This window comes from Glycine soja, chromosome 2 (assembly GCF_004193775.1).
Source record: "Glycine soja cultivar W05 chromosome 2, ASM419377v2, whole genome shotgun sequence".
In the NCBI taxonomy this organism is placed as follows: domain Eukaryota; kingdom Viridiplantae; phylum Streptophyta; class Magnoliopsida; order Fabales; family Fabaceae; genus Glycine; species Glycine soja.
Genome location: NC_041003.1, coordinates 47,528,981 through 47,545,513, shown reverse-complemented (window position 1 = coordinate 47,545,513; position 16,533 = coordinate 47,528,981). Strand labels below are relative to the sequence as shown.

Below are 16,533 nucleotides of genomic sequence, written 5' to 3'. Positions count from 1 at the left end.
CTTTTCTCTTTTGGAAACAACTCACTGTAGTTTGTCTGTTTTTATACCAGTCAATACTTAATAGTACATCACAATTGTCCTCGTTAAATGAGGTCGACGAAACACCCAAAAATTAACAAATTTGGGGCATAATGTTTTGTTCTTGCACACTATATATTGGGCCACACAAAATGAGATTTAAAGACTATATCTTATGCTTCTTCCTTTCCACCAACTCCAACTTTCACATCATTTGCACTCACAAGCTCTTTTTCTGCACTGTCATTAGGCTTTGTGCTGTGCTGAACTTTGTACTGATGCCTCATTGCTAAGACCAGAAAAAATATGAAATTCTGTACTCCCAGCACTGCGAGCAACCAATAGAAGTAATCTAGCCTGCCCTTGTTCAGATTGCTTCTTAGCCATCTTTTCTTACTTGCTTTGTCCACGATTGCCACCAATAAGCTACTGACAAAATAACCCATTGAAAGTGTAGATAGGAAAAGTCCAGTGCTCATAGATTTCATTCTCTCTGGTGCCTCCCTAATGAAAAATTCTAGTTGTCCAACATAGGCAAATGCTTCCCCTGCACCCACTAGAAAAAATTGAGGGACCAGCCAAAAAGCACTTATTGTAGTATTATTTTTTACTGCATTCACCCTCCTTTCTTTCTCAACAATTGCAGCAACTGCCATGGCAACACTGGAGAAAACGAGTCCAATTCCAACCCTCTGAAGACTTGTGAGCCCTTGGACATTGTCCGTGAGTTTCCGAGCTAAGGGCACAGTGAGTTTCTCATTTAGGGAAGTAAAGAGGAGAATGGTAATGATGAGAAAAGCTGATAGAGATCCTGCTGGGACAACTAGAGATCCAACTTTTCGATTCATGAATGTAGCTTGCTCAATGGTGAAGGTGTTCATTTGAGAATAGATTGTCCAGAAGAGGATACATGTAGACCAAATAGGAAGGAGCTTGAGTACCATTTTAACCTCCTCAACCTGAGTCACTGTGGAAACTATCCATGGATTTTCCTTGTTTTCATCCTTTGAGCAGTTCTCATCTAGGATTGCAGCTTTGTCAAGGAACCTATCAGAACAAATTCAAAGCAGTGAAAATACCTGTTAGCTTATGTGAATTCCTTGATATTTAATTTCAAACCTAGGTGATAGGCATTTCCTGATTTCCCTGAATATTTCTTTCGGTTTACTATTTGCCTAGGATATGAATGACATTTTTACTATAACTCGTTCCTTGTGTTTTCACCGAATAATCAATTCATTGCTATGTACACATGTTGATTCAAGATGATATCAAATTAAAATCATATAATACTAATAATTCAATCTAATGCAAGATATTTTTTTTATCTTTTATCTTTGTTTAAATGGTTCAAATTATATAATTTGTCATGCAAAATCATGCCTTATTTGCCATCGGTAGTTACAATTTGTTTACAAGAAGTTTCGTAACAATGATGAAAAATTCTGAAAGATTTATAGGACATATGGTCAAAAGATCAAGTTTCAACGAAATTCACGAAACTATGCTATAGTGTGGAGTGTACTACATTTTTTTTGGTTATAATGTGCAGTAAAGGATCTGTCTCTTTTAATGAGTAGAATACACATTAGAAAATCAATCTAATAGGATCAGCCTACTGGTAAAGATTTTAGGTAATCTATATAAAATTAAAAAAAGTATGTTTAAACCTTATCAGTATTATTTGTTATATCAAAAATAAAATATTAGAAGATATGTGCAAAGATTAACTAAAAAATACTCACGGGATTTTTTTAACAACTTCATAATTTATTTTATATATATTCTGTCAGTTTTAACATTTAAATGCTCAATTAAATGTTATTATTATATTTTATTTTCTAAAGTTTTTTTTTTTTGTAAATTGACATGCATGCTCCATATATGACATGTGGAAGGCCTAACACCCAAAGCAATATGCCATGTTGGACCATTAAAAAACATTAATATCTCATTATTGATTTTAAATAAATATTTATATTTAATCCATCTCAAGTTGAAAAATTAATTTTGGTCTAATATTAATTTTGAACTAAAATAATTTTAGGTAGCTTCCATATATTAGATAAAAAAAAAACAGTTTTCGTTGAATTTCACTATTAATAACTTATTTTTAATAAAAAACATTTAAACATAAATTCCTCAACTTCAGAATTAATTACATTCAAAACTAATTTTTACGAAGTGATTGTTTAAAACTTAAAAGGTTTGTGATCTAAGTGGACTACAGAGTAGTGTGTCGCTGGAAAAAATAGATCTAACGTTTCCATTGTGATTCGAGTGAGTGAGTGAGTGAGATCTATGTATCATTTCTATTTCTCGCAGGTGACAAAGATGGGTCAAGAGGAAAATATGTGCTCATTGTCAGAACCATATACTCTCAAACCAAACTTTTTTTGTTTTTGCTTTTTTTAAACAGTTTGCAAAAATCACTTTACATAATTAATTTTTTAAAAAATGGCAAAATACTATTCCAGCAGAGGCTGTGCCTTTATTTTATTTTATTTTCGTTTCCAAAATTCCTTTTTTGACGGACTGTTCAATCAAACGTAAACTTTGTCCTTTTCTATAGACAATACAAACACTTATGTTGTCCCAGATAGTAATAGAAATAGTAATCCCGTGAAAGTAATCCACAAAAAAAAATGAGAAAATCTTTTGAAATTTCTGTGCAATAATTGACCCAAAAGACAATCCAGCATAAATTAAGACTAAATTACCATTTTGGTACATGAAGTATAAAATTATCATATTAGTTCTTAAAATTAAGAAATTTTAAATAAATCCTCAAAATTTAAATTACTTCTTTAAACCTAATTACTTATTGTTATTTTAATCTTTAAACATAATTGGTATGATATTTGTCTTTATAATTTTACCATACGGATTGGATTTAAGCCGATAAAAAAAACATATGTTAATAGCTTTTTATCAATAAACTTATGATAATATGTTCACCTTAATTTTAGACTAATATAATTAATAAATTACACTTTTAAAAAATAGATTTTTTAAAAAATTTTGAGAACTAATATGTTTGGTAGAGTGAAATAAAAAAGATAAAAATTTTGAATTAAAATAAAAAATAAAAATGAGTCTCACCAAATTTTACTTTTTTTTTCACTCATTTTTTATTCTCACTCCCGCATACTAAACAGACATTTGAGAAAATCAGAAAATTTACCTGAACCTCTGAGTATGTGGGACCTTAGCTTCAAGATAACCATTGAGAAAGGAGTGTTGTGAAGGATTAGGAAGGCTCCTCTTCTTCCAAGCCAAAAACAGCACTCTCCAAATAACAGTTAAGGGGCTTCCTTGTGGCCTCTTGAATCTATAAAATGGGGTGCCACAAAGCAAAACAGCAACAGCAATCACCATTGTCCCTGCTGAAATTCCATAACCCCACCCTCTTCCTATGTTGTCTTGCACATACACCAGCACCACCACAGAGAACAAGGACCCTATGCTGATGAAGAAGTAGAACCTGTTGAAGAAAAACACCATCCTCCTTTCCTCCTTGGGGTCTGTTGTATCAAACTGATCTGATCCAAAACCTGAGACATTGGATTTTATTCCTCCACCACCCACTGCTACTGTGTAAAGTGCTACAAATAGCAAAGCCAATTGTTTTCCACTGGCCTGAATGCATTCATGGTGTTGTTTTCTGACACTGCTGCATACAGGAGGCCTCATGCCAGGAATGGTAGTAGCCACAGTTAACAAACACACCCCCTGGTCCAAGAGACAAGTGACAAGAAAACTAGTAATATGTTAGAGTAAATAGTGTATGTACTTATTACATGTTATCCAATTACAAATCGTATAATAAGTTTATTGACTTTTACCATATCTACCTTACAAGTGTTATCAATGATGGTTTCTTTCCTGGTTTCTTATTGATTGACAGTGCATAAAAATTAAACTCGAAATTTATGTTATTTGCACTTATTTCCAATTGAAAATCGCTTTCCCTAGAGGGAAGGGAGAAATTGGTTGCCTTAGTGTGCTTAAAAGCCAAAAGAAATGAGAGAATTGAGTATTGAATATATCTAAATATGCAAAGCTTTTCAACATACCAAAGCAGCTATGATTGCAGATATGGCAACAGTTAAGTATCTGCCAAGTTTAGCATCAGCTATGAAGCCACCAAGAAGGCCAAGAAGGTTGAGAGTTCCCATGACATTGGTAACTATGGTGGCAGAATCAGCTGAAGGGAGATTCAAAACTCCAACCAAGTAGGTCACTAAGTTCATGCTTATACCCATCACACATATTCTTTCTGCCAATTCAGTACCTACATAAAAAAAAATAAAAGAAAAAAGTATGTGTTGGAGCCAAATTAAAGAGCCCTTTGGTTCAACCATGAAAACATGACTAAAATTTCTATGGATTGATATGAATATGAACCTAAGATGAGCCCTGCTGCTAGCCATCCTCCAGTTTTTGTCTTGTCCACAGGGTGACCTCGAAAATCAACAGTAGCAATGCCTTCTGCCCCTTTTTCCTCCTCGCCATGACTTGCAACTAGAACCTAGAAAATAGCACAAGAGCAAAGCAAAAATGAAAAATCATTAAGGCATCAACAAAGTATATAAGTAAGCTTTGAACAATCAAAAGGGTTCTTGAAAATGAAGTAACACCATGTTTTATCTTTCGGTTGGAGGGATAACTGAGGAGAGTTTTGCTGAAGTGTGAGTGTTTCAGCTCCAAGAGTTGCAAAATATAGAAAGTGGTGGGCAAATGCAAAGTTAACTATGTCATGCCAATTGCCAAGGACAAGTTTGATAGGAACTAGTTTGTAATAGGTCCACCTGATGAGAAGATGAGTGGCCTGAAATGCTGAACTGCAAAGTTTGTGTCCGCTTGCTTTGGAGTTTTATAGGCTATTGTTGTGTGGCTTCAGAAGACCGTACTAGCCTAATGAAAACAACATCTTGTGAAAGTGATGGAACAGTATAGGCACTCCTAATTTGCCATCACAAAGTCACAGTCATAATGAGCAACTGGAAAAAGAAAACCGTGTACAAATCCATGTTCTTCTGCTCCTTTTGCTCTATCAAGTAATTACCATGATGAACTAACAATTAAGTGTGTGTTTGATTTACCGTTTCCAAACGGCCGTTGAATCAAAAGCTATGAATTCCTACTTCTCACAAGACGTGCATGAGAATGTATGTCCATTCAATCTAATGATAAACCAAACACACACTAAGAGTTTGTTGTGTTGCATCAGCAAATTTTAACTTAGTTTTAGTTGAAAAGCTTTGTTGGTTTATCTGTTACACAGGAAGCCAGGAATTGAAGCGTTTGGAGAATGCATCATCCATTGCGTTACACATTTTCTAAAATTAACATGCTCAATGTATATATCTTAAAGGAGAAAATGATCCTTATGAATTAACCTGCAATTACAACACCACACCCTCTTCTGTACTATGTGGCAAAGTTAAAGGAAAGGTTCGCACAATATGAAATACATGGTTCTAGTCTTCTAGAACAATGTGCAAGTGATTATACTGTTGATTGTACTATGGGTAGATATATATGAGATTATGTCCACGTGACTATGTGAGTGATGGTACTGTTGTCATTGGCAATTTTCGCAGACAATGGAAAATGCATGCTACTGCCTACTAGAACAATGTGGAAATTAAAATCAAATTCTTCTTTAAAGTTCAAGTCTAATAAAAATAAAATATTTAAAGTTCAAGTCTAATAAAAATAAAATAAGATACATAGACAAAAAAAAAAGTCTAATAAAATACAGTGCTTTAGTGCAAGGTTAAAAGAGAAAAATAATAAAGAGAAGGAAAAAAAGAAATAAAGAAAGAACACAGACAGGAAGTAAAAATTCTATAAAAAAGAGAGTCGAAAGGATGCATATTTTGAAAATACTAATAAGTAACGGGTCTTACTAACTTAGAACACTAGTTAAGAAATTAAAAAAAAATTATTAGAAATCATATGAAAATATATTTTAAAATCATAGATTTTTTCTTTTATTTTCTTAACCATTGTCCTAAGTGGATATCACTTATCATAAGTAAAAATATTTCTACAATTGAAAAGCTTTCCTAATTATTAGGCTATGCTTAGAAAAAAATTGGAAAAATATCTTTGTAAATCCCAATGCATATTTATGAAATTTAATGTTCGAAATGGAGAAGTAACAAATTGTTGCTGTGAAAGTAAAATTACTTTTTAAGATCTTTTTCCCAGACATGCACTCATTATTCTGATGTATAACTTAAAATTCATTTTTTAAAATCTTTAATTACAGCATGGTTTGAATCCACCATAAAACTGCATCAAGGAACACTTCCATCACTTGTTGAAATGAGTAGTTTGACTTTGAGCAAAGTTATATTCAGATTGTAGCATGTTGATGCTCTGCTCTTTTTCTGTTTTCAAAATTCATACATTATGCTTAGCGCAAGATAAAAAAAAATACTTGTTTATAATTCTGATTTTTTTCATATTATATTTTAATGATAGAAAGTTAAAGTCCCAATTTTTTTTTTTATCTTTTTGCGAAATTATGTGGTCATTTTAATATGAGATAAAATGAATTATCTTTCTTTTTTAAAAAATACCGCTAATCAAGACTTTGTGTAAATTATTTAAACCCTCCATGCTAGGTTAGCCTACCCTAGTGAGTTACCAACTTACCACTAATTGTTTATAGTAAATTAATTACAGACTGAAATTCAATTAATAAAAGAATGTGAAACTCATTTTTTTTTCATGAAAAGAATGTGAAATTAAGCATATAGGGAGTAATTTGTATAAAACAAAGCAAATCAACAGGGTTGAGCTTCATGGAATGAGTTATCCCTTACAATATACTCTCGTTAATAAGAATTCTTAGTGAAAAATATGTTCAAATTTAATGTTCAACAACATGGTTATTTTGAAAGAAAACAAAAAGAAACATATTTTGTCATCGTTATAAGATTTTAAGGTATGCATAGCATAATCCAAGATTAAGTGTAACTAATCAAGAAGTTGCAGCATAAGGTTGTCTGTATTATTGTTCTGCCAACTGATCATGTCCTTTAATAATGCATTGTAATACAATAATATGTTAAGAGGATTTAAATAATATATTAAGAGGAGTGCTAATAATATTTTTTTAAATACCATTTTTTAATATTAATTAAAAATTATTAAAAACTATAAAATTATAATTTTATTCATAAATAAAAAATGAGACTTATATTTTTTTTATTTATAATAAATTTCAACTAATTATAAAAAAATATGATCTAAAAAATATATTTAAAAATATGTTGCTAACATTTCTAGTAAATCAATGTACACTCACAACCCTAATTTTTTTCCTTTGCTATTTCTTTTGGCTGAGAACCCCCTTTAAACTTTTAGCCTTATTTTATAAAATGAAAACTTTTTCTTTTCAATTTTTTTTTAAAAATAAATTTGAAAGTACTTTGCGTACCAAAGTGAGTTAGCCCCCACCTTTGGTATCAATCCGTGATTAATACATGATGTAGATTAAAATGAAACAAATGTAAAGATATATCATTAATCTATTACTTGTAAGTATCACATAGGTGATGTAACAAAATTTGGGAGCCTACCTTGACCCTAGTTCGAGGCAACAAACTCTAACCTTAAATTTGATGATTTTAAAAACAAAACTCTAATTATTATTATTATTATTATTATTATTATTATTATTATTATTATTATTATTATTATTATTATTATTATTATTATTATTATTATCCTTGACTTTAATTGAATTCCAACTAACCAGAAGAAAATTAATTATTTGACTACATCTTGCTTCTTTAAAAAATGAACCACTCTTTGCTCTCTTTTCTCTCTGGTCTTTTTTTTTTTAAGACAAAAGACTGGAACCAATTGTTCCTAGCTTAGCCTCTTCTTTGTTCTCTTGTCATCCATTATCTTTTATATAAAAAAAAAACTATGATTTTTTATTGTGTGTTTGATGATAACATGTTAGTAAATAAATTTCTAATAATTATTCAAAAATCAATTCATGTATTTAACATTTACTTTTATCTTCTCAAAAATTAAACTCAAACTTCCCCCAACTTTGGCAGAGAGAATATTTGGCAAGAAAGGTGCATGGTGCATCAGCGAATCTCATGGGGTGCGTGTAACAATTAGCTCCTGCTACTTGTCACAGTGTGTGGACTGTAGATGAATATTAAATCTAAGCTCTTGCATGAACGAACACACTTACTAAAGCTGTATCTATGTCGATCCCTTAATTTGAATGTTTCGTACATTTGTCACTTTCAATATTGCTCAAGAAGGGCCAGTGAATTTTGTGACACAACAGATAAGAACTTGTCTTATCTGCGCTCCTATATCAGACAATGATGATAAGAGCTTGTCTTTTCATTTTCATCAACACTGTATTGAGAGGTATATGAATCGAGCAACACGTACGTACACTACACACATGACCCATATTCAATTAAAAAAGGTATAGTTTTCTTGTCTTAACTTATAGATATTACCACAGCCAAAACGTGTAATAGGAATCGACTGAACTTGAATGATACATTGGTGGGAAATGGGAATGTCATGTCAAATTTATAGAATAACACATAAGGAACTAGAGGACACTTCAGCATGCATGCGCATGTGTTCATTGATTTTTTTTTCCAACCATTTTAATTAGGGTGTTTGGTTCATTGGTGGGATCCCAAATTATTTTTACAAGTTTTTCTATCTTTTTGAGTCGGCTATGAAATTAATCTTTCAATCTAAAATATAATCACACTTAGTGTTTTAAGAATTGGATAAGTTGGTCCGACTAGAACATAATGATCATAACAGTTTAATTTACTAAAAGAATAAAAAATGCATCAAAATCAGGATGGATCTTTGATTGAATTGAATGAATATTGACCCAAAAATATCTTTGGTTGAATTGAGTGTTTTTTTAAAACAAAATTATAAACTTTTTATCTTATTTTTTAATGTTTATTTGTAAGACATTGAATGTTTATTTGTGTTTGAAACTTATTTATAAACTTGTATTGACATGAATATTGATTGTTATTTGGAATATTGGATACTTTATAATAACAATCATTTTAAATTTAGAGTATTGAATGATTAAATTATATTAATTACTTAATTATAATTTTTTTAATATATATCATATTAAATCGGTTTAATGGGTAAGGCTTCTATTCGACCAAAGACTTATTAACCTAGTGTCCGAGCTGGTTCGTTCACCAGTCCAATTCTTAAAACATTGACCAAACTTAAAGTCCCTCGGTATACATTCTTCGGGGATCAAACCCAGACTCGGGTATATTTTGGCTCATGGTTGGCCTAAGTACAACACAAGTGTAGGTTTTTGCTCGAGGATTCAAAAGTTAAGGATAAAAGAGTTATTAAATTATATAGAGTTTAATTAGTTTCTATGAATGGTTAGCGTAAAAAGTTTGATGTATAGATTATTTACTTTTAAAAATATTATTAATAACTAATTGCCGTGGTTTTAATATACTTCTTGCGACCATAAGGAGGTAAAATAAATTCTGTTAAAAGAAAAAAGATCGAAGGGAAAATACAAGTTTGTTTGCATATTGGGTAGGATAAAAAATCTTAAGAAGAAGAAGAAGAAACTCAAATTGCACCAAAGCTGCCGAGTTTGTTTGCATATTGGAGTGATGTTTTGGGGTGGTTTGATCAAATAAAGACAAGAAATTCTTTGTTGTTTGTTAAATTGGGTATCAACTTAGGATTTGAGTCTTCTGCATTCTGAATTTTCACATTTGAAGTTAACAATCAATGGCATGAAGTATCCAACCACATTTGCTCCATCATCAACTGCCTTCCTCCTCAGTTGAGTTAAATAGCCTTTCTAATAGTTTATTTCAGGTATATGAAAAATTGTTTCTCCAATTGCAGCCTCTAATCTAGCTGCTTTGTCTCAATAAAAGAGAAAAAATATTTCAAGTTTGAACCAAATGTACAGCCTCTTTGACTATCTAAAATCTAAATGGAATGAAAGGATATATTAATATTTTCAATGACAATGAGATGCAGGTAAATTAATATCATGCTTTTAGGCCTTTATACTACGTAACTTATGCAAATAAAATTATTGTTGGTTGTTATTCTATCTACCTGAAAATATACATATCATGAATTTGAGGTTATTTTACACAAGGCTTTTATCAGTAGATTTCACTGTTCTGAAGGTCTTCCTTCTTCATTCTTGGAAAAGGAGTTCTGGCATGAGATGGCTCATGGAGAGAAGGAAACAGTCGACTTGAGTATAGAGTCAATGTTGAGGGCAGTGCCTTTTCATGAGATCCTGATGATAGGCTTGGAATAAGCAAATGGAATTTGAAGGTTGTTTGTTTTTCAGACTTTATGCTGACTCTATTTCTTAATATCTTCACTCCTGCATCTGATTTTCAATTTTCATACATTGCTTCTCATAATCTTAATTTATTGTCTAGACTTAGCCGATAACCAGCTTGAATGGCCATCCCCATATCTAATGGAACTACTCCTGGTCTTGATATGATGCACCATTGCATCATACTAAGCACTTATACCTGTTTTTATTAATATAATATAATACCTTTTTTGCTGATAAAAATAAATACAAAGCACTTGTATGAGAAATACGTTGGTGTCTTCTGTTTATTTTCTATCTGCAATAATTTGTTTTATATCTATCAAAATGCATCTAATATATTCCATTATCTTCAGTTATTGGTAGGTGTATAACATTTTTTAGGCAAATAGATTTTTTTTATTCAAACCTCCAAGTTCTGATTCTAATTAAAAATGTGAATATAAACCCACAATTTTTATTTTGGACTCTTAGCTCTTAATGATTATTCCCTAATCTTTATTATTGACAACCTTTTTTTTTTCTGCTCCCCAACTGCCTTTGTTCCTTTGGTTTATTTTGCCATCAGTTTTTGAAATCCACATGACAATGAATATCGATATGAAAATTCACTTCCATTTTCTTTTTCCACCCCTCTTATAATATGTCCTATTCTATTTTTTGATATACTATTTCAATAAACCACCTGCTAAATGCGAACATCAGTGCCTAAGTTTTAGTGTAATTTTTATTTATATATTGGATGAAGTATTCCTATCCTATCCAGTTTGCTAGTCTCCATAAAGCTTATATGTCATATGTTCTTGGATCCTTTAGCAGCCAAGACAATGTTTGAATCAGAACTTAACATGATTCTCATTCCACTCAATATCCAGTGCAGAATTTCTTTTTAACTATTATAGCTCGGTTGTGTACGACACAAACAACACCTGAGGCTGTATTTTCTGAGCTTCTATCAAAGACTATATACTATACTGCTAAAAGTTAATCCATTACAGATATCAGAATATGGTATAACTTCTTGTCCACGGGTAATTTCTTTTTTCACATCATAACTTCAGTAGTTATGCTAAAACTTCATTATTACTTCTGACGCAAAAGGAGAATAACAAAATATAGAACCATTTTACCAGAATGTCTCCCCCTGTAAGCCCGTTTCATGTGTGTTCTAGAACAGAAGTAGGATTCAAATTTAAAGAATGTTTGAAGTGATTATGAGATTATATAGATGCCTTCTACTGCAGCACTTCTGGCTGTGCCTTTTTTTTTTCTTGGCCTTTTCGCTTCCTTTCTATAGTGACTAATTTGTTCTTTAATTAGGATTGCATGTATTTTAAATATAGTGATGATTAAAGGGGGCGAAGAAGATGTTATAATAATCTTCACTGTGAGATCTAATGAGTGGTAAAGTGATGTTTTCTTTCCAATAGACACAGCAAATGTTGTTCTGACTAGGGCGAGGTATACATGTTTTGATCATTCTTTGGTGCTCTCTCCAAGTTATAAATACAGATACTTTTGATCTATTCACCTAATTTTATTTACTTAATCCATCTACAGATAAACTTCATACTTATCTAATATTGTTGTCTAAATAGATTTGACGGTGACTGCAAATGTTTTTGTTGTCTACTTTTCTTAAACAACCAATTTTTGTATTAGAATATATATATTGTGATATGATTCAATTAAGAATTAAAAATATCATATTTTTAAAGCAACGTACTTAAGCCGTTAGTTTATTGTGAAGCTGGAGCTTTTGAAATTAACAGGATATTCAGTTAAACATGCAATTTGAGTGAGTTTGAGATTAATCATATTTTATATAATGTATTTGATTACTTGGTCAAATTAGGTGCATACATTCATTTACTTTGACTGAAAGTCTTCATGTTGTAACAGATTATATTTGTATCTAACTATAGACGCAATTTCATCTTGGCCTTGACCTGCATTCAAAACGTGTTCAAAGGACTAAATCTATTTTATGGAATACTCAATTTTTATAGACAGCTTTAGATTTTTCCAAATTGTTGCCTCTGCTTTTTATGTTCTAAAAGAACTCGTGTCAGCACAAGGTTATTAGAAATCAATCTAACCATTTAAAAAACACTTTGAATTTAACTATGATTACCATAAAGCTTATGCATACTCTCAACAATTAAAATATCTTCGGAGGGTGTGTCTGAAATTTCATCTTAAGCAAATCAATCAGTGAGATTTTTTTTTTCTCCTTTCTTTTCTGCCCGAGACTGGAGCACAACATAACTTGTAATGAAAGAAGGCGAGAAGCTGAATTTTCTGGAAGCTCAATTGACATTCAAAGCCAAAAGTTCAGAACTCCGTAGACGTCAAACAAATAAAAATTGAAGTCACGAATCATGTGTTGGAACAGAACCCCAAAAGGACGTTTTGTTGTGCATCTGGATGCATCTGGCACCAAAAAGCTCAATAATAATAAACAAAAAAAAAAAGAAAAGTAAATTATTTACTCGCAACCTTTATATTGGCTAAAGTTCATCTTCCACTATTTCATTTCACAGGTTATTACATTACACTGAAGTAAAACATCAAAAGAATTGTACACGAAAAGTAGAAAGCATACAAGTTGAAATCCTAGCATCTAGGCCTAGCCGAATTATTTTCAGTAATTGCATTTGATATCATTCACGAATGATGCAATATCAGTTTTAGGATCACTACTTTTCTTAAAGAATAACATGTTTACATGTGTAAGTGTGGACTTTAATTTGTAGTAGAGGATTAAAAAAGAGGCCAAAAGAAAACTCAGCAGTTACAAGATTAAAAAAGAATCTCTTATTCCATCGAAGCAATTGAGAAATACCATAATGCCAAGCTCATCATCTATCTATCTGCTGCTATCAGAGATTTGGCCAACAGATCTAGACCGTTCAAGCTCGTCAGACGGATCCCAATCCAACGTGGAGGATTGAATCTTAGACAAAATCATGAAAGCTTCAGAAATCTGTGGCCTTGCATTGAGGTCACGAGCAACACAGAGTTTGGCAAGTTCGGCCATGGAATAAGCCAGTTCCAAGGGATATTCATCTCTCAAATTTGGATCCATGAAACCTCTAAGTTTCTCTCTAACATTCTCTCCTTCAAGCACGTGATTCACAGTTGCCGACAGCATCTTCTCCCCAGATCCATTCTGGTCTCCACCAACAACAGCTTCTCTCCCCGAAAGAAGCTCCAAAAGCACAACCCCAAACGCAAAAACATCCATCTTTGGAGTAATCAAACCATTCTCAATGTACTCAGGTGCCATGTACCCATGAGTCCCCACCACATGCCTTGTCAATTGAAACCCCCCATCATCCCCGTGATCCTCCACAGCTCTTGCCAATCCCAAATTCGAAACTTTAGCCCTAAAATTGCCATCCAAAAGCACGTTCCCACTCTTCAAATTCTTGTGTACGTGAGGAGGACTAGTATAGTTATGAAGGTAGTTAAGTGCGTCAGCAACATCATGAGCAATATGAACCCTCTGCACCCAACTCAGAGATGTAGAATTCTCGTACTTCTTGCTACCACTGTGAAGCCAATCCTCAAGAGAATCATTCTCCGCGAACTCGTACACAAGATAGGTGTCACCTTTGTAGACACAGAAACCCGACAACCTTATAATGTTGAAGTGGTTAATCCTCCTGAGAAGGTTAATCTCACCCGACACATCACCTTTGAGAATCTTCACCGCGGCATAATCACCCTTGAAAGAAGCCCTATAAACAGAACCCTTGATCTTGTTCTCTTCGCCGAAGAACCCCGTAGCCTTCTGCAACTCCTCGAACTTGTACACACTCAACGATTCAATCGCGTAACGAACCCCTTCCGAGGAAAGAGACCACGACTGCGTCGTCGGAATAGTCGCCTTCGTGGTGGTAGAGCCCGAGAAAGCCTTCGCTGAAGGCGGCGGCGGAGGGTGTTCCACCCGCCGCCGCCGCCGATAGAAACAGAGGTAAAACAGAGCAGCACCTAAAATAAGCAACACAACAACCCCAACCACGATTCCGACAATGACCCATTTCTTGGAAGAGTCGGAATCTCCGTCCCCCGCCGGAGCAGGCGGCAGCGGCGGCGACGGGGAATCCTCCGGGGGAATCGCTGCTCTCGGTATTGTAACCGGTGGCTCTGTTTTCAAAGGAACCGAAATCGGCGTGAAGTAGAAAATAACGGAAGAAGTAGAAAGCTCGTTGGCGTCGAGAATGCTCTGTTCGTCGACACCGAAGATATCTCCAATGGCGGAAACCGATTCTCCTTGAGAAACCAAGTAAGTGAGCAAGTACTTGAACCCTGCCTCGCGCTGCTTCTGCGTGGGACACGCGCACCTGAGAGGCACGTGGAGGTTCTGACCCTTGAGGAGGTCGCGCATGCCGACGGTGTTTTGAAGCTCGAGGGCCTGACACGTGGTGAGGGCCTGGTAGGTGTTGTTGGCGATGGAGAAGTAGGTTTCGCCTTGGACTTTGATGGTGTAGGAGGCGTTGTGCTGGTAGTAGGGGCCGGAGCAGGAGCAGTTGACGGGGACGGTGACGAGGGTGTCGGCCGGGAGGGTCTGGACGTCGGTGATGTTGTTGGCGGCGGCGATGAGGGCCGGAGTGGAGTTGAGGAGGAAGGAGATGGCGGCGGGGGTGGTGTATTCCGGCGGGGAGGACTTGAAGGTGAGGTAGGAGGTGCATGACGGGAGACTGTTGCAGAGGTTACCCTTTGTGGAGTTGTATTCGTTGTTGCAGTCTAGTTGCTTGTTGTTTACGTACTCTTGTTGGGAATTGGATCTTGGTATGATGAGGAGGAGGAGGAGTAACAGTATTAGGGTGGTTGTGGCGCACTGGATTGTGGCCATGTTGGGCTGGTGAAGATGAAGAGCGGTGCCAGTGGCTGCTATGAATTATGAATGCTTCTGGTTTGAAGGGTTGGAGGGTGTGTTAAATTTCAAAGAAACGCGTCTTTCTGTGTTTCAAAGTTTTAATATTTTCTTTTTATGGTGGGAATGGGGTGAGTGGTGAGTGGTTACCCAGTCAAACACGTTTTGTTTTGGAAATTTTCCACCTTAGTAATACTGTGCACATGGTATTTTTACTTAGATTTCGTTTCCCTTTAAATAATTGTTCTTTACGGTGAAATTGGAAGTAAAATTTTAAAAAAAAAATCTCAAAAAGGGTATGAAGTATGAACTTGTTTTTTATGTTTTATTTTCCACCCGTTTTTGCTACGATGTAGAACTGGAAGATAATTGTAGCTTGACTTGGGAGAAAATAAGAGGAGAAATGCTAGATTCCCCTGGCTTGAGGGGATGCCACACACGAGTTGTTGCTTATGTGGTCGGATCAATGTACCGTCTACATCACGCTACTAGTTTTTAACTTGTAAAATAATGGAAATCACAGACAAAGAAAAATAGGTTATATAGTTCTTACTTACAGTCTTATGATCATTTTTTCATAATAAAAAAGGAAACAAAATAAAAAATAAATAAAAGGTAGAATAAAATTAGTAGGGTAATAACACAAAGAAAAAGTGTTATGAAAATATGAAGTAGAGATGTCATAAGAAAATAGTGTACAGACCTATAACAGTGGTATGTTTTGGGCTGGTGTATACTCTACTCTTCTCGTGTGTGTGTGTGTGTGTTTTTTTACAAATAAAGCTAACGCATTGTTGTTTTGGACAGTATAAGATACGTTGACTTCAATGAAAAGACAAAAGCTAAACGCTAAGAAAAATTTGCATCATATATTTAAATTTTTATATCACAATTATTTTATATTTTAAATTTTAAATAATGATGTGCCAATTGTTCATTGACCACAACAAGAATATCTCAAAACACATTGTGCATGCAACTGATAATGAACAATTGAACATGAATAATGAACCCACCGAGGAAAGAGAGAGGAAGTTGCATATGATAGACTTTGTTGACTTCTATCAGGAGTTTTTAGTTTGCACGGCTAAACCAGAAAGTATATATACAATTTAGTAACTTTGGTCATAGAAATTTTATTATTATTATACAGATTAATCCGTTGAATATTTTTTTTTGGCTATGAAGTTAAAATTTCAAAAACTATAAATAGCAAGTTAAACAATTTCAACCACGCTTAATTTTTGTTTTTATTTTC

At 33.8% G+C, this 16,533-nt stretch overlaps 2 protein-coding genes and 1 long non-coding RNA gene across 3 annotated transcripts; 1 reads left to right on the top strand and 2 right to left on the bottom strand.

Annotated features, from left to right (window-relative positions):
• Positions 1–8: 8 nt before the first annotated feature.
• Positions 9–4,810, bottom strand: LOC114400290 (protein NRT1/ PTR FAMILY 6.4-like). Its single transcript, XM_028362669.1, has 5 exons — positions 4,659–4,810; positions 4,426–4,549; positions 4,095–4,312; positions 3,203–3,750; positions 9–1,065 (listed from the first exon to the last, which is right to left on the bottom strand). The coding sequence occupies exons 1-5, from the start codon at positions 4,659–4,661 to the stop codon at positions 192–194; spliced, it is 1,767 nt and encodes a 588-aa protein (XP_028218470.1). The 5' UTR covers positions 4,662–4,810; the 3' UTR covers positions 9–191.
• A 4,719-nt stretch (positions 4,811–9,529) lies between these two features.
• On the top strand, positions 9,530–10,490 carry LOC114372026. The gene is made up of 2 exons (XR_003658103.1): positions 9,530–9,906; positions 10,230–10,490. It is a non-coding gene; the product is annotated as an uncharacterized LOC114372026 (long non-coding RNA).
• A 2,390-nt stretch (positions 10,491–12,880) lies between these two features.
• On the bottom strand, positions 12,881–15,545 carry LOC114400283 (protein LYK5). The gene has a single exon (XM_028362656.1). The coding sequence runs from the start codon at positions 15,252–15,254 to the stop codon at positions 13,263–13,265; it is 1,992 nt and encodes a 663-aa protein (XP_028218457.1). The 5' UTR covers positions 15,255–15,545; the 3' UTR covers positions 12,881–13,262.
• Positions 15,546–16,533: the final 988 nt, after the last annotated feature.

Bases quoted from the DNA above. Each gene is read 5' to 3' on its own strand.
- LOC114400290 (XM_028362669.1), bottom strand. The intron at 4,313-4,425 runs GTTCATATTCAT...TTTTTTATGTAG, and splicing joins AGCAGCAGGGCTCATCTTAG to GTACTGAATTGGCAGAAAGA. The intron at 1,066-3,202 runs GTAAATTTTCTG...TTGTTCTGATAG, and splicing joins CCACATACTCAGAGGTTCAG to GTTCCTTGACAAAGCTGCAA.
- LOC114400283 (XM_028362656.1), bottom strand. From the start codon at position 15,254: ATGGCCACAATCCAGTGCGCCACAACCACCCTAATACTGTTACTCCTC.